The 22,539-nt window shown below is 41.4% G+C and overlaps 1 protein-coding gene across 14 annotated transcripts in view; it reads right to left on the bottom strand.

Moving 5' to 3' along the window:
• NEO1 (neogenin 1) overlaps nucleotides 1-22,539 on the bottom strand; it is a 210,849-nt gene that overhangs the window by 121,807 nt on the left and 66,503 nt on the right. For all 14 annotated transcript variants that reach the window (XM_074601904.1, XM_074601913.1, XM_074601902.1 and 11 more), the window contains exon 3: nucleotides 2,104-2,379. In XM_074601904.1, coding sequence (XP_074458005.1) covers nucleotides 2,104-2,379 — 276 coding nt within the window. The remainder of the gene's footprint in view (nucleotides 1-2,103; nucleotides 2,380-22,539) is intronic.

The raw sequence follows: 22,539 nt of genomic DNA, 5'->3' as shown, positions 1-22,539 counted from the left end.
GGGTTTTTTTTTTTCCCATTGCATTCCTATATTTGAAAGCATGTGTTTTTAAGCAGCAGAGCTTGGAAAGGTATCCTCCTGCTCGGTGGCAGAGGAAAGGCAGAAGCTCACCATAAGAAAAAGTAGGCCGCTGTCTGTGGATGCAAATCTGTGCAATGCACGTGTGTGTTGGGTGTATTTCAAAGATTTAGAAGGAAAGCAGGGGGGTCGCTGTCAGGCACGCATCAGATAACAATTTAAAAATGCAATAAACTGAATGAAAAACAGATTAATACAAATCCTTCTTTCAAATACATCTCAGACCAAACAATCAATTATGGGGCCACTCAAGATTAAGAGAGCTTTCCATGCAACAGTTTAATCCCACTTTAAAATATAAAAAAACACTGGGAGGGATTTCACAAAACTATCAACATTTTCAGAGTCATGATCAAGCAAGGAAGCAGCATTATTTGTATTCCCTAATAGTGTTATATTTAATCACCTTCAGCAAAACATTACAAAAGCAAGTAAATTACATCTGGAGCTAAAGAATTTGAAAGATTAACACAATATGGGACTTGATCAGCAAATCTTTAATTGCCAAGTATCAGAAAAAGTCTTAAGAATTCATTTGAGGGTGTGGAGAAAGTGAACACAGACCAAACTAAAATAGTTCAATTAAGCGTCTTTTCCAAAAGTGTCCTTCTTCAAAAACTATATCCTTAGTAGAAGAAAAGATGAGCCTTTCTTTTCAGAAAGGCTAAAGAACTAAATGAAACAACTTCCCACTTTAAGCACGGTTAGTTTCCAAAGCCTAGCAAATACCGCCATTGTAAGAGAGGGAAGGCCGCAATTGTAAAATTGGGGTATTTTAAATAGAAAAGTGCCATAGTCATGAGGAACAGAGGTACTCATTGCAAGGGAACTCTGAAGACACCTAGTGCACCCACCTGTGTGAAGCCCACCTGCTGCCAAGGCGAGGTCAGGCCAAGCATGGTATCGCCCAGCCTAGCCCCAAAAACCTCCCAAGATGGAAATTCAGCAGCCCTCTCGGGCAGCTCTCCAAAAGCAGTAAGAATTGTATCAGAATTCCAACACGAAGACCAATTCAGAGGAGATGGCATAAAGTTCTGGAAATAATTAAGAAAACTCGTACAAAACACAGCCTGAATTTCCCTAGTTTGGGAAAGTGCGATTCACGTTCCTGCCTTATTCTTGGTCAATTTTCAAAACGCAGTATTAGACCATCTGGTGACACACAGCTCTGTGCAATACTGTCATTCGAAACAGAACACACTAAATGTAGAAACAGGGATGGACTTTCGTTCTTATAAAAAAAAATAATCTAAATGTTTCTGCACAATAGGCACAGATAAACCTTTTGAAATAGAGAGTCATCCCACCTTCTTGGGGTCTGGAGACTTCCCAAAAGGCTCCAGCGTTTGAAGAACCAGAGCTTCCTAAATATTGGGAGAACTGAAAGTGCCTGAGCTTAAGCATCCCAAGAGTGAGGGACGAAGCACCAATTTCTTTTGGAAACTTCAATGGGATTTTAAACATGGGATTTTAAACACGAGATTCAAGCCTGAGAAACTTAGAAATCCCCAAACAGTCAGTTCCCTCTTTGTAACACATCACAGCAGAAGTGTATTACTAGTGACTCTTTAAAAGAAGTCTTTCCCAAAAAGCCCTTAAAAGCTAAACCATTAAATATGGCAAAAAATTATGTCCGCGTCTCCGGCTTATCTCCAACTACTGCAGAGCTCAGACACTAATAAACTGATTTTGCTTTTCTGCTTCCCAACTGCAAGATACAGGTCAGTCTTCCCAAAGACCAAAATCCTTTAGCTTAAGTGCCTGCACTCATTTTAAGCTACATTATAAAAAAAAAAAAAAAAACACAAAAAAACCAAAAAAAAACAGAAAAAAAAACCAGAAAAAAGAAACCCCAACCACCAGCTTCCACAACACACATTACACTTAGTTCCACTTAAAATATACAAAAATGCAACAGAGCAGATTCTCACGTGTTCCCTTTTAAGTATTCTTGTTAGGTTCCCCTCCTATCGCTTGACTAATTTTTTAATTATTAACTTTTTAAAAAGAGAAACAGATTAGTACCTGGAAGAATCTTGAGCTCTGCTTCATCACTGTATTTGGGGGTCCCACCACTTTCAATGACGCAGCGATAGAGTCCTCCATCCATTTCAGTAGCATTGCTAATAATTAGAGCTCCACTTGGCAACTTAAATACACGATCATCCAGAAAGACTGGCTGGCGATCCTGCTCCCACCTCACAAACGGTGCAAGGTCAACGTTGACTTCACAGTTGATGATTGCACTGTTTCCTTTATAGACAGATGAAGATTCTGGCTGACTGGTGAACCTGGGAAGGCCTGCAAATACAAAATAGCAGAGTTAGAAAAATAAAATAAAAATAGAGGCATTCTGAAGATGACACCAAAGCTCTGAAGTCCAAGTGAAGATTCATTAATCTAGTTTTAAAAAAATAAATTAGGCTGCTCTCCAACTTTGTAAAAATCCTAACAGTTGGTAGCACAATGCTAAAACATAGCTGGTGTAAGAACAAACAAAACTAGTAATAAAAGTACTGATTTAAAAACAAAAGTAGTTTGTTTTTAAGCAAGTGTCAACAACAAAACAGAAGTCTTTGGAGTCCTCAAAAATGTGAGGAGACACGCAGGTAACCTCTGCTCACTTCTCCAGTGCTGCTGCTTCAGGAGTAGCTAGCACAAGAGTGGCAAAAATCAAGACAGCGTCTCTGCCTGGTACATCCGAATAAAGAGAGTCTGAACCGTGTTCTGTTAGAGCTACCGATTCACCTGCAGCAGAACACAGATGCCCTCTAGTACTCGCTCAGGAGATAGTAACCAGGACAGCAGAAGGCTTCTGTGTACCTTCCACTCCCACCTTTACAGCCTACATGACACCTTCAGGTACTGCCTACAGGACTACTTACAGGGGTTTTTTTTCCTGTCAACTTAGAAAACTTCCTATTTTAAAATTAGAAGTATGGCAGTTAAGAACTTAAGCCAAAAAAGTTGAAAAAGTATTTTATACAATTTTGTCACCATGTCTAAGTAAAGGTTTAGCTTCACAGTAATTTAACTAGACCATGAAAAGGAGCCTGAAGTGTTAAAGGATCAAATCTCCCAGAAATTCAATGGAAACTGGATATCCCTTTGAAGATTCCAGCTACAAAAAGCCTTACATATAGCACCATAAGGTAAAAATTGCATTTATTCATATGCAAACATTTATCTTTCTCACGCTGGTGTACCTGAGAACCGCACTTCTCCACAGCGTAACACAAAGCTCCCGCTTCCAGTCTGGCCCAGCAGTGCCACGCAACAAACGTGTCACCTTCTGAGGGAAAACATTCTCCAGAGATACCCAAAGTCCACTGAATGGCTTCACATTGGCTTTGGGTGGCCGTGTCCCAGTGCTGGCAGTGGGGAGCTGCTGGGATGGCCTCTGTGAGAAGAGGTTCAGGACATTCTGCGCTGGACATGGTGGCTGGTTCCACAGTGGCCCCGCAGAGGCCACAGCTGAGCCAGTCAGCAAAGCTCGTGGCACCTCTGTGAAAGCATATCCAAGAAAGGGGAAGCCACTGCACAGCAATGAGGAAAGTGGGAGAACCAGCCCTTGGCAACAGCCAGGGCAGAGCAGGAGGAGGAGAGGAGGAAGAGCAGCTCTGGGTGCCACCCTGGGGAGACCAGGATGGAGCAGGAGGCAGAAGAACTGAGAATGAAGGAGGGAAGTTGAGCCTGGGGAATAGGAAGAGGGCAGGGGGAGGTGTTGTAGTTTTTGTCTTTGTTTTTTAACCACCCAACTTTAATTAAAATAATTTTCCCCAAGTCAAGGTTGTTTTCCCCTTGTAATAACTGGCAAGTGATTTCCCTGTCTTGACCCACAAAGTTTTCCTCCTTCTTTTCTGCCCCCCACTCCCACCAGCCCTGCTGAGGAGTGGAGTGAGGGAGCAGCTGGGTGGGCAGCCAGCAGCCAGCCAAGGTCAACCGACCACAAAGCGTTTTCCATGACAGCTTTCCGTAACAGGGTACATATTGGATCTTCCAAACAGAAATACCCAGTCCAGCTGATGACTGCACACTGAAGAACATTACTGGTGTAAGCAAATGGTTCAATAAAGGCAACAGCATACAGGAAGGAGGAGCAAAAATGACAAACATGGGACAGGAAAAATAAGAGTGCCCTTGCTCTCCATTTTCCACAGCAGTTATCTGGATTATCAGCTCTCCCTTTACAGCTTGCACAGGGGCGGTTGTGCGGTCCACGCTCGCACGGGACAAGGCACAGCTTGCTCACTGTAGTAATAGTCTCCAAGTAAAATTTTCTTTTGCTCTTATGCTTGCACTTAAAACTAATATTGTCGTAGAAACAGCCTGTCAGTACTCTTGACATCTTACCTTTCCCTCTCAACAGTGCATAGCTTCAAGTACATATTATGATTTTTTCTTTAAAGTCAGTACACTCCGTGCTTTCAATATAAAAGACGGAAAGTGGGACTCTGGGTTACACAAATTAAACCATCCTAGTACAATTATTCAAGCATGAGAACGGAGCCTGCTGGGAAGCAGTGGGTTCCGTAACCTCTAATTCAATGCTACTGCACACAGCCAAGACCCCAGATCAGAAAACACTTCACAGGTGATACCTTATAGTCACGATTATACACAAAAGAGGCTGTGACGGTTTAGATCAGTTCTCACCTCTTCCACTTTGCCTAGCAAGCTTAAGGGTGAAATTCCTTACTTACTATCTTCCATTTTCATAAGTTTGACCTAATTGGAAAAATTCTCATTTATCTCTTGTGAAGATGATTCTTTTACATTGTTTTTAGACGCTCATTTCCAAACAGCTCAACCCAGTATTTTTATGTATCACTTAACACCTATCAAGAATGCACTGAGAATTTAACAGTAATAGGACCCATTTTTCTATATTTTTTAATTTGTTTTTTAAATACCTAGTTCAGTGCTTTGCAATCCTTTCTTCCTTCAACAAGGGATAACAAACAATCACTCAGATGAGGGACTTGAACTTGATATTGAAGTGTGCAAAATCCCCATGGCTGAAAAGTACTGCATGGCTCTTCAGTGTGAAAGGGTGGAAAAGGGATGGACGAGTTTTCTACCTCTTGTGCCTTAGCTTCCCGATAAAGTATATCGCCACGTGCAGCTTAGCAGTTACGTACTGGTGCCGAAACCCCACCTCCTGTAGTTTTCTCTGTCCATATTCACTATATGTGACTGCCTAAAGAAAGAATCTATAACATGCATTTTTTTTTAATTAAGTGGTACTTTCGATCATTTTCAGCCTGAATCCCTATTTACTGTCGAGAAAATTCCACAGGTTTTTGGGTTTGTTTTTTTTGGGGGGGTTTGTTTTTGGTTTTGTTTTTTTTTTTTTTTTAAACTGTCTAATCTTTGCTCTCCAATTTTTGTAGTAATCTTTGGAGAAGCAGCAAGAAGCAACATCTGATGCCACATGTCCAGGCTTTTCTCACTTGAATGAAAAACTTCTTTACTTGGACTGTAGAATTCTTCATTGTTAGCACCCACTTAAGTACAAATTTTAATACACACCTCTCATAAAACTTTCATATATTCCTCTATCATAGAAAAATAAGCCTGAACCAGGCCAACAGCACCAACTCCGGTGCTCTGCAAAGCCAAGCACATGAGAGATTTATTTGAGTAAACCCACAAAACATTGTCTTTGCATCCTATATTAAACATAAGACCTACAGTAAAAGACCAAAATCCACCAACTATTATGTGCCAGCACGTGAGAGATGAAGAAAGTTAATGCAACAAGAAGTGGCAGCATACCTGCTGTTAGTTGTGGCTAACCTCTGATGCTACAGAGAGAAAACAGACTGAACCTAAAACACGTATATCATTGGGGAAGGAGCACAACTCCAAAGATCTTCCCAATCCTTCAGAATAGCTGGGCTGAATTCTAACACATTACTTCTCTCACATACAGCTCACTTCTGTTCTGTCAAGTAATTCCTTCCATAACCTTGTACAGGTCCATCTCCAACCATTACATATTTTCCTCCCCTCTTGGAGTTCTATCTAGAGGCTCCTTCCACAACTTCGTTCCTCTGAAAGTTTTTGGTTTCCCCTCCCAGTGTATTTACAACCAACTTCTAGTCCTTTGATCTTGACCTTGTTTTGGTATTAATTATTTTACATCTTTGATATTTATCCATTACTCCCTCCCTCTAAGGTATTCGGATGAATAAAAATCATAGCTTCTTTCAACTTTCCTTCTGCTTAGTTAATGAAGCTACAATCTTCAGTTTCCTTTCCGCATTTCCCTAACCACCCTGTCCACCTTTAAAGGCTCAGAATCGCAGAACCATTTGGGTAGGAAGGGGCCTGGTCAGAGCAGGTTACTCAGGTCTCGAAAATCCCCATGGATGGAGACTGCACAACCTCTTGGGCAACCTGTTCTACCACCTGACCATCTTCATGGTGAGGAACTTCCTCCTTAATCCAGTCAGAATCTCTTTTGCTTCAACTGGTATCTATCACTTTTCACTCTCCCACCACGCACCGCCGGCAGAACAACAAAGAGGCAACAGACAAATTGAAGCACCTATTGTAATTTAAGATCACAATCATCCATGGAAATATGACAAAATCACTTCCCTGTGTCTACTGAAAATATCTTCCCAAATGATCTAAGAATCACATTAACTCTCTGCACACTGGCAGGTTACAGTCTATCCTATAATCCACCAACTACCTTTCTTTTCTCTCCTACCATACCAAGGGTAGCGCTGTACCTGCACGACTTTGCACGCTGTGCAGTCAGTTTCACCATTGTTGTGTCCATAGCACCATTTCATTCGTCCTGTAAGACCATCAAGACCTCAGTCTCCCAGATTCGCCACACTTGTTGATTTTGTAGGTATATACTTTGTTCTTTGTATTTTGCAAAATGACTGATGAAGACGACAAATGTGATCTTTCTAAAGTCTAGTCTCTGAGGCACCTTTCCATTCTGAAGATTTCCCTCTCAATATAACGCATTAAATTCTCATAATTACCTCCGATCCTTATCAATCTCAATATTCTCATTTAAATTTCTGTCATTTTGACCTTTAACAATTTCTAACGGGACAGCGTATCAGAAGGCTGTGTTGCGGCATGCCCATCGTATTATAGTGCTCAAAGACATGAACTGCTTCATCAAGAAGCTGAGACGCAAACCACAGACCAGAGTCATGTTACAGTTTAGCCTTCTTCCCACTTCCCTCCGTCTTAATTACCCTCGCCTTCACAACCCCTTTAAAAAGGGCACAGTGTTGAGATCAGACTAATTGGTCTATGATCACCCCTTGCCTTTCTGGACACGCATTCTCCATCAGTTATTCTTCAAGAAGAACATACTAGCCCCCAAATTTACAATTCATTAGAAATCTTTATTAACAGACATGCATATCAAGGCAGTTCTTTCGCCAGCCTGGAAGGGAGTCCTGGACCTCATCGTTTCGTCAGGAGCACTAGGACTTCTCTCTGCACCTCAGCTACCACTTGGAAAATCATCCTATCCACAACTTGGAGCATAAGTGAGAATGTTACTGGAGGACTAGAGCCCTGTAATTTCTAACATAAAGCTCAACTATGCTTTAATTTAAATCCCTTACCAGTGCTGTTCACTTTTTGGACAAGATAGGCATTGCATATTCTGCTGTGTGCAGGTGCCTTATTAAGGTTAAATAAGCTTTATTAGAGATGGTTTCATTACTTACTAGCAATGAAAATACAGTTCATCTTCCAGGTCATCTTTAATGCCAGTAAAACCTTTATATGATCACAGTTCTGTGTGTTTTTAAAATATATATTTTATCCTAGGCTATAATTTTGTCCTAGAGAGTAATCTTCTCTTATTCTACGATTATTTGCAATTTGCGCTGCTTAAAAGCCTCCATTGTGGAGAAGGACCCTTTTGCTTTAGCCAACAGACAACCACAAAACAATAATGATGTATTACAAAAGGCGTTCTAAATATAAGCCTTAATTACTATTAATTCTGAGACCTGTTTATAAACACAGTAGCAGGTCCTGGAGTGCTGGCGCAGCTCCTGCAGCGTGTACTGCTGGAAAATCCCCTTTCATCCACCAGTCCAGAGTCTGGCCACTCACTACAGTTTGTCTTTTCCTCTTCAAATTACCAATTTACTTGTGAGCCTCCATTTCCTTAAATTTCTATAATCATTTTCAAATGCATGACCATGAAACAAATTCACAGTCTTCCTATTTAAACTACAAAACACACTTAAAACTGTTTTTCAAAGTTAAATTTTAAAAAATTTTCTCTGGTCTGTATTTCTCCAATCACTTCAGTCACCAAGACTAAGCCAGAAGATCTAAAGAAAATAAGTTACATTTCTTATGAGCAAGGAGCACCCACTTTTCACCCACATGTTGCAATAAAGGTATTACCCGTCTTTTGCTAAGGAAACATAATGATAAATGATACTTTGAGGTTCTGATGATTTTTTCACGTTTGTACGTACATTAATCATTCCGTGGCAGTACAAATACATTATGTATTGATTTTAGGACACTGAAGGAAGATACTACTGACCTAGCAGGATTGCAGGTTAATAAACTCAATTTGGGAAGGATGATTTTCCACTTGGAATGTTTTCTGAACACTGGTAGGAGAACAAATAAGCAACAGCGAGATTCTCACATGCATACAATAGGAATTAGACGCACCACAAACTTCACATTTTCTGCTAGGACAAGGCAAATGAGAGGAGGAGAAAAAAAAAAAAAGTCAACTCTGTCCCTATTTTCTCCTTCCCTTTTGTCTCTCCCCTCGCTGAAAGACCAGAGCAATGGTAGGAATGTGAATGAACAATCCACTTAACACAACTGTGTTCCATTCAGCCGGCACCCCCAGTCTAAGCACTACTGAGATTTGTGGCCCATTGTCTCGATGTCTGAGAAAGCAAAGATGTGCCTAGAAAAGCAGTAATTCCCATGCTCCTGGGAAAAAAAAAAAAAACGGTAAAAATTCTGGCTGTAGTCTGCTGCAGTCAATGGAGCCAGTGTTTCCTCTCCTCTACTTCCCAGCAGAGGAGGACTGCGCTGCACCAGATGCTGATCTACTGGAGCAGTCTCCCTGCAACCACGGCCTGTGCCAACCATTCCCAAGGAGACCGAAAGGAAAAAGTGTTCCATAATCAACAAATACTAAATAACTCGCTCATATGACTACCTTCTAAGTAACTGCAGAGTAAATGCTTGCGTTCTGCTCTAAATGCTGACTGTCAGCAGCCACTGTAAACACTTACTTTTATTCAGTGTGGATGCTATTACCAGACACATATTTAATCCTCTTTAGAATCTTACTAATCTTTTGGCATCGAGCTTGCCAAATCAAGTCTGCAAAACAAAAATAAGAAAAGAGAATAACTTCCTCGTCTCAAAGGCAACAGAAGGCTGCAGAGGAATTCCCTTTTTCCCTGCCCAAGGCAGGGCTGTGTGCCATTACTCCACGGTCACAAGCCTGCCGAGCCATTTTGTCATGTGCCTGAGTCTCCTCTATGGCTACTCCACAGACTGGAATTTAACAGAGTAACTTGTATAAGCATTAAACAGCTCTAAACACACACACATATTACACATTTATGCAATTATCTCTTTCCCAAAGCTGGTTTCAGCTCTTTTGTGACATCTCAATGTGCTCAGCAAGTGTTTTCCCTGTTTTTCCCCCCCAATTATTTCTATAAAACACAGGAGTAGATCACAGTTTTTCCAAACCCGTTCCCTCCTGTACACCAGGCTCTGAAAATCCTCCATCACCCAATGTTACTCTAACACAAGTTTCTCATAACTTACCCAAGCCTACGCTAACTTCTGGAGTATCATTTACAAACACTGCCACCCTGCAGCTTTCACCTTCAAATCCTTCTGCATTAACCTCTTTGGGGCTAACGCTGAGAGGCTGTGAGTGGTTACACAAACCGCTGATAGTTTTAAGACACTTTAATTTTTTCCCCATTCTTGTTTGCCTGATCGAATTTGAACTTAGGACAAATCCATAACACTATTACTGCTTTATTAAAATCGCCTCTTGGGAAGCGTGAAGATTTTAGCCATGCAAGTAGGTAAAGGAGTATAGAAACACAATACCCTATTGGTAAAAAAGCTACAACATCTGTTACCCTTCACTGAAGCAGTGGATATCAAAGATGCCGCATATTTTTTGTTAGCACATCAGCTTCTCACCCCAACCCTGTTAAAAAATTAATAAATCCAGCCATCTGTGGACACTTCATTAAATTATCACAGCTCCTTTTCTTCTCCTTTGCTTGAACATTATTCAGCATCATTTGTCTGAGTGGCAGAGGTGTGAAACACGTTTTAAAATACAATTTTGTTAATAAGACATATTTCATGAATCTCACTAGTGAACAGATTAGACTACATAATTACAAAACATTCATGGAGAACAGAAGTCCGGGATTACCTGAATTACGATAAGGCCAGATGCTTCTAGTCGTTTCTACAAATGAGAAACACAAACTATCACATAATTTTTCCCCCCTCGCTTACACAAATTAGACAGGAGAGAATGCAACCTGGCCAAAAATCTGGGCAGGAGACAACTAGTCAGGGGAGACAGAATATTCTTCAAAGGATTATAACACGGAGAGAGGAAAACCCACCACGAAAACATCCTCATTGGCTAAACTAAAGCAAGAAGTATGCGGAGGGTACAACAGCAATGAGACATTCTAGTTCATAATCAGAACCCTGACTTTGTTAAACACAGACTTGGTGGCACAATTGACATGACATATAGTGATTTAAAAAAGGCATCCCTTGATCAGAATTAAGAAGCAGAGGAAAAGGGAGAGGACATCATTAATGCACGCACTGACATACCCACCTATACACATATAATTAACACAGAGCAGCCTGGCGTGAACTCTGAGCTGCTTTGAACGTGCAACTGAACCTGAGATCTCCTGAGGTCCCTTCCAAGTTCAATTATCTGATGACGCTATGATATGGGGAAGCTATACCGAAAACTATGGAGAGAGAGAGCAAAATATTGCACAAAATATTGTGCAAAGAGGAAGAGAATTACACTTGTCCAAACGAGCTTCTAGCAGGGAAAGCTAGGGCAAAATTGATCCTGGCCTGGAGCACAGGGTCAGACTGCATGAATTTGAGGTTGCCACCATCCCCTCTCAGACTTGGATCCAAGCTTCACCACAGAACCACAAACTAAAGACAAAACTAAGAAACCACACATGCAAAAATTTAAAAGCATGTTTGGACTAGTAAAACTCATCACAATATTCTAAAGGTTTACCTGGCAAGAAAGTTTCTCACAGAACATATTTTAAACAGAAAGTATATAGTTGTCCTTTACATACCAGTGGCAGACTTTGCAAACCTGAATGTCCTGGAAGCCCAAACTGAAATACAACAATGTAAGAACACAGACGCGTAGGAAAAACTCACAAGTTGATGAGATGAGATCAAATCTAATAGAGTATTACAGAGCAACTCTGATTTTGAACCAGGACACAGAAAGCTCAGAGTACCTGTTGAACTCAGTCCATCAACGGAAACAAATACAGAGATCCTGGCTTCTTAAGAAACTTCACTTAGCCCGGAACAACTCTTCACACCCAAATCAGGACACAAGAACCCCCTGTGAGCTTCTCTCACAAAAGTTTGATGAAAAGAAGTGAAACAAAAGTCAATAAAACAATCCTGGTGAAACAACTAGACTTGTGACTGACAGCACAGTATCGAGTAAGTCAAACATCTAAAAACAACTTTATGAGGCCACTTTGCTGAACACTGCCTTTGACAGAAGTGCCAGGAATAAGGAAGCACTAGAACAGACCAAGAAACAAAGAGCAGACTTGATGGACATCCTGATGCTGTGCCAACCGGGGTACAGGTTCCTAACCAGAAAAAAATGGAAGAGCTGAGCATATGCTTGCTATGCTCTGTGGCATCCCAAGGCTGCAGCCATGATCCAGCTCTGAGCCTGACCAGCTGCAGCTCCAGGAGAAGCTGTAGAGGAATTCCATGAAGGAGTAAGATTGGCTCTGAGAAAGGATGAATGCCTGGTGCCCGGTAACTTCCAAATGAAAGATGGTTGCTCTGCAACTGCAGAACGTGTCCTGGCAGAATTTTTAATGAAGATAACTGAATGCGTACAGCCGCTCAAGTTTGGAGTGAAGCAGTTATGGAAAACCCTAACAAAGTAAGATTCAGGTATGTTTAAAAAAAAAGAACTAATAATGTAGAAGGAAAAAATGCTAAGCAAGAAGTTAATCCAGCATTCCTTGATGGAAGTACCTCAGAAACAAGGGGACAAGTGGAAACGGCCTCAAGTTGCACCAGGAGAGGTTTAGGATGGACATTAGGAAAAATTTCTTCACCAAAAGGGTTATCAAGCATTGGAACAGGCTTGAATCACTATCCCTGGGGGTATTTAAAAGCCGGGTAGACATGGTGCCGAGGGACACAGTTTAGTGGTAACTTGGCAGTGCTGGGTTAACAATTGGACTTGATGATCTTAAAGATGCCTTCCAACCAAAATGATTCTATGGTTCTATGAAACCCTTTGGAGGAAACAAAAGACCAGAAAAGAAGAACTGATCTTTAATAAGGTATTGGAGGTGTTCAAAAACAACAGGACTAGAGAACAGACCAAGGCTAAACAAACAAATCCAAACTCTAGTCAGGTGCTATCAAGAAGAGATCAATGAATTATTCCAGGAATAAAATGGGAAGAAGAAAGGTGATTCAAGGAAGATTTTCAAAAATACAGAAGTCACTGATAACAACCATAAACTACAATAAACATAATGGGAGGGGAGGTGTGGGGTTTCGTCCATGGCACAGTGGAAGGTCAGGCTCAGAATGTGCTGCAAGAAAAGGCACAGGAATACAGAAAAATAATTCTACTACTAGAGCAGGTGAAATAACAGCACCATTAAAATCAGAGACAGGACTTGCAATTAAAGGGCCAAACAAACAGGAAAGCTCCAGCACCACCAGCAGCAGCTCAAGGCGGCAGGAAGAGCTGCAACAGCCACAATGGATTTCATCTACACAGACACTGAGAACATGGTGAGCAGACATTTCTAATACCACAAAAAAGTGAACTGAGGGGGTACAAACTATGGGGTAATTTATTTGGTACCATTGAAGATCATTCTAATAGCAAGGACAATGAAGAAAGCACTGTGGGATTTTAAGAGAAGACCTTAAGATAAGGTATGAAGATTGCTTCATCATTTAAGAAATCTCAGGTCTCGATCAATAGACTGCCTAAAAAGAAAAGAGTTTAGACTCACAATTACTCTTCCTAAAACAAAATCAATAGCTGTAACAAAAGAATAAGATCTGAGTATTCTGGTGAAAGAAAAGAGCTTGACAGGTTAAATAATTTTATATCCAGGCGAGGCTATCGCTTACAAAAGCTCACGTGAACAAGCTATTCAAAGAAGATTAATGCACAGAGGACTGTCATGATAAACTTGTCATGAAACTGGAAGAAAAGACAGATCAGAAAAACTTTTGCAGGCAACTTTATAGACAGTGAGAAAGACAGCTGGTACCTGGCAACAGATATTTAGAGATAGGAAATAACCTAAACAATTTCACAGAGAAATAATCAGAATCCAAAAATAGCAAAGAAATCCCTCAAAAATGGAGTACTTGAAGACATAACAGGATACATAAATACAGCAGGAGAAAGAACATCTATAGATAGAAACATTTAGCTGGAGGATGGTGTCTGGAGGCAACGAGGACACATGGCAGAAAGGAGCAGAAACACCAGAGGCGTGTAACTAGCAACTTACTCGATAAAACTGTCCGTCCCTCAACGGGATCCCGAGAAAAACTGCTAAGGGGTGGGTTACCACACCCCGGCCCTTGAGTCATGAGCGGTTTCTAACAATTCAGCTCATCGTATCCGAGATGGTTTTTTAATGGCATCTCCATAATGAAGCCTTTCTTGGCTTTATTTTTAATGTGTTCAATTTAAGAACAGTCACAAAAGAGCAGACTGACAGCGCACCTAATCCAGGAATGGGACTGCAGAAGATTATTAGAGAAGGAAGAGCAACAACTTCACAGAAACTTCTAAGTTATCTGGAGACATTTCCCCACGCTCCCCCCAGAAATAGGGATTTATATGTGCAAATAAGCAGGAGTTCCAGAGGTTTTGTAATAATTTTTAACATTTTTATTTCTAGTGTACTTACGTGAATGATGAGACATAGCCTATGCTTCAAGAACTAACCTCACTGAAATCAACCATAGCAAGTTTCGGAACTTAATTTTTTTTCCTTATTAAAAATAATTTTCCTCTGTTTAGTTTTCAGTGTCATTAAACTTCCTCTTGAATTTCTATTATGAAATAAATAAAGAATTTATTGCATGCACACTTCTGCCAAGGTATTTCTTACCCTTACTACTTTTCTGTCCCCTTTCATTCGGGTAGGTGTGATAGCACACGTTCCTATCATTTTCAACGTGCCGCATTCAGTTGATAAAAACTCTGAACAACGCCAGCGTGGAGACCCTTCACTTCTACACCGTCTAAAGCTGAAACGTCTTGTTGAATCCCAGACTAGAAAATGCAGTGAGACACGACTACAGGCTGCATGTAACCAGCACTTGCCCGACAGTTTGGGATTTAGAGAGCAATCTATGTGAAAACTTGTCAAACAAAATTACAAAAGGGATTGCTGGTGCTGACATGCAGAACATAAATAAGGAAAAAAATACATATTTGAGTGAAAATATTAACAACTAGGAAAGCTAATCTAAACAAAGTTCATCCAGCTTTCTTGTTTAGGGGTGTTGATGCATCATCAATATGCTCTCACTTTCTACTTCTGCATCACCATCTAGAATCACCCATCAACAGATCCTCTACTATAAACACAAGTAACTGTAGAAATCTGGCACTGAAGCTCCCTGTCACAGAATTCAGGCTTCTCTAGAGATCAACTATACTGCTTTCCATATTTTCAAAACCAAAGGTCAAAATTTGAATGTATACTGCCAAAAGCTTTGATTTTTTTTTATGATTTACAGTAAGTTTCTGTTATGTTTTTGAAGTACATTAAGATAAAGACAACTTTTTCCATTAATCAAACACACAAAGGATACTTTCTTTGCTAATTACAGGACTTAACAATTTAAGTTGCAAACTGTTAAACTGATAAAACCTAATCTTTTTTGTTTATAACAACATGGAATGTTGCACCTAAGATAATGGCTAATTAAGAAAATTTTAACTTAACGAATGACCACAGGATTTAAATGCTTCTGTGCTGTGTGTTTGTGAATGAAGATGATCAGCTACCACAACCACCTGAAACAAGACAGGGCAGCAAGAAGGCAGATTCCCACTCCGTGGCAATGGGACAGCTGGTCACGGACAATCAACAATCTGGATTTTTTCCTGCATCTACCCACCTGAGAAAAGGATCCAAAAGCACCCCCCCACCACCTTTTCTGATTCGGCTCAGTAAGGGATGTCTCACTGCATTAAACATTAGTTCCATTCTAGAAAATACATACCAGTTAGGTTTTTTCTAAACAGTAACATTAAATTGTCACTAAAGCAGAAAGTTCAGGCACAAGTTACAGATCTACTGGTACCCCCTCTCCTATAGCTACAGGAGAGGATTCCTTACCCTCCAGTGAGCACAAACAAGCTTTAACCAGCCCACCACACAATTAGGGACAGGGATAGTATTAGCGAAAATAGGCCATTTGATTTTATTTGACATTAGGTGTAATAAACTTGAAACACAAAAGCTTAAGAAAAGCTGCAGTTTTAAATAGAAACAGTGGTTTTAACGTCATTCAACTAGCAAATTAAAATCTCTTCACCTAGGCAGTAAGTTGATCATTAGATATCGATGACAGTTTAAACAAGCAGGTCTAAAGCTCTCCTGCTCTGGACTTTCACCCAGCACCAGAATTACCAGTTCAGCCACAGCCAAACTGCACAGCTCCCGGCTTTGGATGTGGCAAGAGGCTGATCCTAAATCAGAACTTGGTATGTTGCTCTCAGACGAGCTGCTGGAGAGAACACAGCACTCGACAAGGCTGGATAAATGAACCGGCTAAACAATGACTTGAAACTGGGCTCTAGGAATTCCAGTAGCAACTCCTGGCAGGCACTCCACTAAAACAAGGGGCACCAAGCAACTGCTGCCCAAGAGGGAACAGATCCTGGAGCAGAACCAACACGTTTTCCCCCTCCAAGTCTGAAGACATTACTATGTCGACACCCTGCTACTCTCTCCAACGCCTCCAGTTCACAGACAAAACAACACAGTTTTAAGTTTGATGAGATTTCTACTGATTTCTTTTCAAAGAATTATTTCAGGCATGAGAAATTCCAAGTCCTCTCCTACCATACCTCCTAAAAAGAATTAAACTGAAACAAATTCTGGAAGAAAAATTGTACCCTAACTCTCTAATATCACACGAGAAGTATACGAGTCATTCACAATGAGAGTAAAACATCAGTATCATTTTGTTTTGGCATTTGTTTGGGTTTTGTTGGCAAGAAGGAAGGAAAGGAAATAGACGGCACGCCAGCAGCCTCCCAAAGACAAACCTTTCCAGGCCGCATATCCAGAAAGTGAAGCACTCAAGATCACAAATCACTTCAAGCACTTCAGTTCCCATCTCCCAGATTTGTACAGTTACTACTTAAAGAAAAAGTAAATGACGACAAAGTCTAGGAATTTGTTCTTCCTAACCTTGCACTGAAAATATTTATTATAGTTCCGAATCCGGACCTCTGCTTTCAGTCCAAGTACTACTGTAGATCAGTCCAAGGGCTCACATAGATTTTTTTTTTTTCCTACTTTAACTGGACAAACGTGGATTTTAAGAATTTTGAATGACATATAAGGTCGAACATTTATTGTTTTTAATGTCTAAATCTCAAGTTTTTAATAACAGCTGACAGAAACAGTACAAACCGCAGTTTTGTTAAAACCACCATTGACAAGAAACACATTTTGATCTAAGCCAATTTATGAAAAACGCAGATGCTTTTTTCATAGTAAATGGATTTTTGCAAGGAAAATTTATCACCCATGTCACTCACTCTTACTGGTTAAGTGCTCTTAAGTACCCTCCACTGAAGGATCTACGCTCTTAGGTTTTTTTCTAATTCCAAGGTACAGAAAGTTACTTATGAAGATCAGATGAAGACTTTTCTTCCCCTCGCTTTTAAAGGAAATATGCAATACCAAGTAGAAAAAGCGCTGTTATTTCTAAGCTGACTGCATCTCTGAGGAGACATAGTTTGTTCTGCTGAGCCACTGAACTAAGCTTCTCTCTTGTCCCTTAGGGATGGCACAGACACATGCAGAGACCAGTAAGAAATAAAACGCTGTTCAGGTGTAACCTTCAGAGTTAGACAAACTTTGCAAAAGACACACAATTCCAGAACCATACAACCTGGCTACTTTTATGCAGTTCTTAATAATTATGGCAAAAAGGAAACATAAAATTTCAACACAAATTAATGTTTGAGCAAAATTCTTAACTCTTCACCACTGTTTATACACCAGTAAGTGATTTTGATATTAAATAGCTAAATCATAGAATCATAGGGTTGGAAGGGATGTCTGGAGATCATCTAGTCCAACCCCACTGCCAGAGCAGGGTCACCCAGAGCAGGTGGCACAGGAATGCGTCCAGGTGGGTTTGGAATGTCTCCAGAGACGGAGACTCCACCACCTCTCTGGGCAGCCTGTGCCAGGGCTCTGCCACCCTCACAGGAAAGAAGTTCCTCCTCATGTTGAGATGGAACTTCCTATGCTCAAGTTGGTGCCCGTGACCTCTTGTCCTGTCCCTGGGCACCACTGAAGAGAGCCTGGCCCCATCCTCCTGACACCCACCCTTTCAGTATTTATAAGTGTTGATAAGATCCCCCCTTGGTGATCTTTTTTGCAGACTGAAGAGACCCAAATCCCTCAGCCTTTCTTCATATGAGAGGTGTTCCAGTCCCCTCAGCATCTTGGTCGCCCTTTGCAGTCCCCTCTCCAGCAGTTCCCTGTCCCTCTTGAACCGGGGAGCCCAGAACTGGACACAGTGCTCCAGATGTGGCCTCCCCAGGGCAGAGCAGAGGGGGAGGATGACCTCCCTCCACCTGCTGGCCACACTCTTCTTAATGCACCCCAGGATGCCATTGACCTTTTTGGCCACAAGGGCACATTGCTGGCTCATGGTCATCCTCTTGCCCAACAGGACTCCCAGGTCTCTTTCCACAGAGCTGCTCTCCAGCAGGTCACCCCCAATCTGTCCCGGTGCAGGGGGTTATTCCTCCCCAGGTGCAGCACCCTACACTTGCCCTTCTTGAATTTCATGAGGTTCCTCTTTGCCCAAATCTCCAACCTGTCCAGGTCTCTCTGGATAGCGGCACAGCCTTCCAGTGTGTCAGCTACCCCCCCCAGCTTTGTCTCATCGGTGAACCTTCTGAGGGTGCACTCTGTCCCTCATCCAGGTCATTGATGAATATATTGAAGAGGACTGGGCCCAGTACTGACCCCTGGGGACACCACTTGTCACTGTCCTCCAACTAGACTCTGTGCCCCTAATCATGACCCTCTGAGCTCTGTCTTTCAACCAGTTATCTATCCACCTTACTGTCCATTCATTTAACCCACTCTTCCTAAGCTTCCCGATGAGGATGCTGTGGGAGACTGTGTCAAACGCCTTGCTGAAGTCAAGGTAGACCACATCTACTGCCCTCCCCTCATCTATCCATCCAGTCATGCCATCATAGAAGGCTGTCAGATTAGTCAGACATGATTTTCCCTTGGTGAATTCATGTTGAGTACTTCTGACAGCTTTCTTTTCCTCCACATGCCTTGAGATGACGCCCAGAACGAGCTGTTCCATCATCTTTCCAGGGACGGAGGTGAAGCTGACCGGCCTGTAGTTCCCCCGCTCCTCCTCCTTGCCCTTTTTGAAGACTGGAGTGACACTGGCTTTCCTCCAGTCCTCAGGCACCTCGCCTGTTCTCCAGGACCTTTCAAAGATGATGGAGAGCAGCCCAGCAACAACTTCTGCCAGCTCCCTCAGCACTCTCGGGTGCATCCCACCGGGGCCCATGGGCTTGTGAATATCTAATTGATCCCTCACTCGATCCTCCTCAACCCAGGGGAAGACTTCTTCTTTCCCCGTTACTTTCCCCAAAGCCTGGGACTTCTGAGGGCTGGGCCGAGCAGTAAAGACCAAAGCAATGAAGGCTTTCGGTAACTCCACCTTCTCCGCATCCTCCGTCACCATAGCTCCTGTCATTCAACAGTGGGCCCACAACTTCTCTGGTCTTCCTTTTGCTTCCAATATACTTGTAGAAGCCCCTCCTGTTGAGCTTGACATCCCTAGCCAGATTTAATTCCGAGGCGGCCTTGGCTTTCCTTTTTTCATCTCTGCACACTCTGGTGGTATTCTTGTAATCCTCCCAAGGGGTCAGTCCATTCTTCCACTTACTGTAAACTTCCTTCTTCCACTTGAGCTTTTTCAGAAGCCCCCTGCTCAACCATGCAGGTCTCCTGTGTCTCTTGGCCGATTTCTTGCTCTTAGGGATGCACCGATCCTGAGCTTGGAGGAAGTGGTATATATGCTATATAAATGCTATAACATACCAGAAATCAAGTTCTCACAACCACTACATACCTCCTTGATGATGTGCCTTGCAGAGATCATGCTTTAATTGCAAGAACACATCCACCAAGGTCCTCCTCCCTCCCATAAGCTGTGCTCAGGGAATAGTCCATTTCTTGGCCCCAACTTTGCCTACTGCACATCATCCAAGTACTGTAACGGATACAAAATTCCTTATTTCTACATGGTCTTTTCTCAGTGTATTCATTTACAGCATCTTGCTACATTATAAAAAGTAATACTCTAAATTTATTGAAGAGAAATCCTTTATTAGCCCACTGAGAAAAAGGCAAAACGTATAATCAGCCTGCAACAGAAGCAGGATGAGACATCAGCACCTCCTGGCTCGTAACTGATGGCTCCAAGCCACTTTACAGTAAATACCGTGGTAGTTGCTCATCCAGGCCGCCTTTAATTTCAGTGGCAGTTATATGACAGCTCTTCTATTCTAGATAAACTCAAAATGCAAATAAACCTTAAAAAGGCAATCTAGTCAGCTAAAATTGGACTAATTTCTCAAGTGAAGTTCATTCTCTCCACCTGATGTGCTGACATGAAGCAAATTGCATTGGTCAAACAGCTCAAGAGGTGGCCATCCTCGTTATTGAGGGGTTCTGCGCAATGTTCTGCAGCAGGTTAGAGAACAGAGTGGACAGCCTTCGTCCTCTGGTCCTAAGTCTCCTCCTCACTAAGGAATCACCTTCACTTTTTGCATCCCCTGACCAAGGGATTACAGATCTCCCAAGCTGTACGAGACCCGAGGGAGCAATATCATGGAGCATTTCTGTCACCACACAACTCCAGCCCTGTCCCTGGCCCCCGAGTTTGATTCTGCAGCTGGATGGGGACAGGTGAGCAGAAGGGATGAAGGTGACTGTGTGCTGCACACCGCATGGATAAGACCATACCATATACAAAGGGACAGGTAACTGCGGTATCAACATGCTCTGACACTTAGCCTTCATTTCACAGCCAAAAAAAATTACTGCAGAGGTTTTCAATGAAGATTCCTAGCTTTTGAAAAGAAAAACAGTGAAGATGTGAAACAGTGGATTTTATTATAATGAAAATACAAGTCCTTCCACTGTACAACAGCCGTAGGACCCGAAGCCAGAGGCGTCACAGCCCAGGAGAGCTCAAGCTACATGATGAGCTGAATGAGGAGGATTTATTCGGGTCAGAAAAGCAGAGACCTTCAGAGGCCACCATGCCCAGGAGCAGAGCACTAGAGCATACCTGGAGCTCAAGCGCAAAGTCTCTCTTCCCAGTATGCACATGACATGGCTGAACCCACCCAAGTATCGCTGGCTGTAAGTGGAAAAATGGGAAGTCTACCAAGGTTTCAGTGTTTGTGTTTTCAACACAAAACAATACTTGAACATTCACCCCAATAGTTTTCAGAATTACTTTTCCTTAAGAAACCATGCTCCTTCTGGACAGTGCTGCACCTGCAATGCTTTCAGATGGTTCCGAATTAAATATTTTTACTAAATACAAACCTGTCTTTTCTGCTTATTGAACCCTTTTAGATTTTGATACTACATGGCAGGAATATTTCTTAACAGAAGTGACTTGCCTGTACTTTTTCTAAAAGTAACTACAAAATGAAGGTTTGAAAATAAAATTTCTATGATATATAAATGAGAAATAATAACATAAGGAGATTATTTAATCAAAATGTGAGAAAAAAAAAGGTCATAAGTTATCACCCAGTGCTTTTTGAATTAATGAAATTTGGACATAAAGTTAGTATCAAGGCAGCTACCTCATCACAATCAAGCAAATTACACTTAAAGCTCAAAGCCAGGCATTGTCAAATGCAAAAATAAATGGAAGAAGAGGAAGAAAAACAGATGGATTCACTTGGGGAAAAAAAGAAGACAAGAGGTGAAATAAATAATTTAGTGAACAGTCTTTAAATGGATGTACAGAACTGATAAATCCTTACAATGAAACTCGGTGTCACTGTCACGCTTCAGACCTTTTACATCTTCATATATCTCTTCCCTCAATAAAAGCTTTATAAAAGCTTTAGCAAAGTAGTTCCAAATAGTGACTGGAAAAAAAATCATCTCGGGAATATTTTTCAGCTAGTATCATTATACTTTTCACTAAAATATATATACTGTTACATACAAAGATGAATTACAGCCAAAGTTCCCCAAAATTCTGTAACCCTTTTTTTTTTTTATGTGTGCTTTTTACCAGCCCCTCACCCTGCTTAAGATCCAACTGGCACTTAAGTATCAAAGACAGATTTGCATTTCAAAAGCCAATTAAAAAAAAAAACATACTGTAGTAAGGCGCAGATTAAAAAGCATTGTGGCTTTACATAAATTAGGCAGTTCTTTGACTTTCCGTAGTTCAAATCCATCATAATAATGGCAAAACCCTATAAATTATATGGACTATATGACCACCACACCACCTCCCTCAGGTTTGTGCAGTCATATTCTGGGTTCAAAGAAGGCAAGCAAAACCACTTTGAAAAATAAATGAGTTCTTTCACAAATCCAGTGTAGAGCATGATAACGTGGTTACGTTTGCACAGCGAGAGGAAGCAAAGGAGGAGAGGAACACTAGAAACTGCAATCTCAGTCTTCATTTGCTAATGGAACCAAAGCACGGAAGCACACACATTTAGAAAATTAACTAATGTCTTGCTGTTTGCAGTTTCTGAAAATCAAAGACTTACTACTAGAAGTCTGGTAGAACAGTAAACAACTTACTGTCAAGGTGCTGTACCATACAATTTTGAGTTACAGCCTAATTGCGCTGATTCAAGTATTCTTCATA

The sequence above is a fragment of the Larus michahellis genome, chromosome 9, assembly GCF_964199755.1.
Source record: "Larus michahellis chromosome 9, bLarMic1.1, whole genome shotgun sequence".
NCBI classification, from domain to species: Eukaryota; Metazoa; Chordata; class Aves; order Charadriiformes; family Laridae; genus Larus; species Larus michahellis.
Note: the sequence above shows the minus strand (reverse complement) of the source record. Positions and strands in the feature narration are given on the sequence as shown.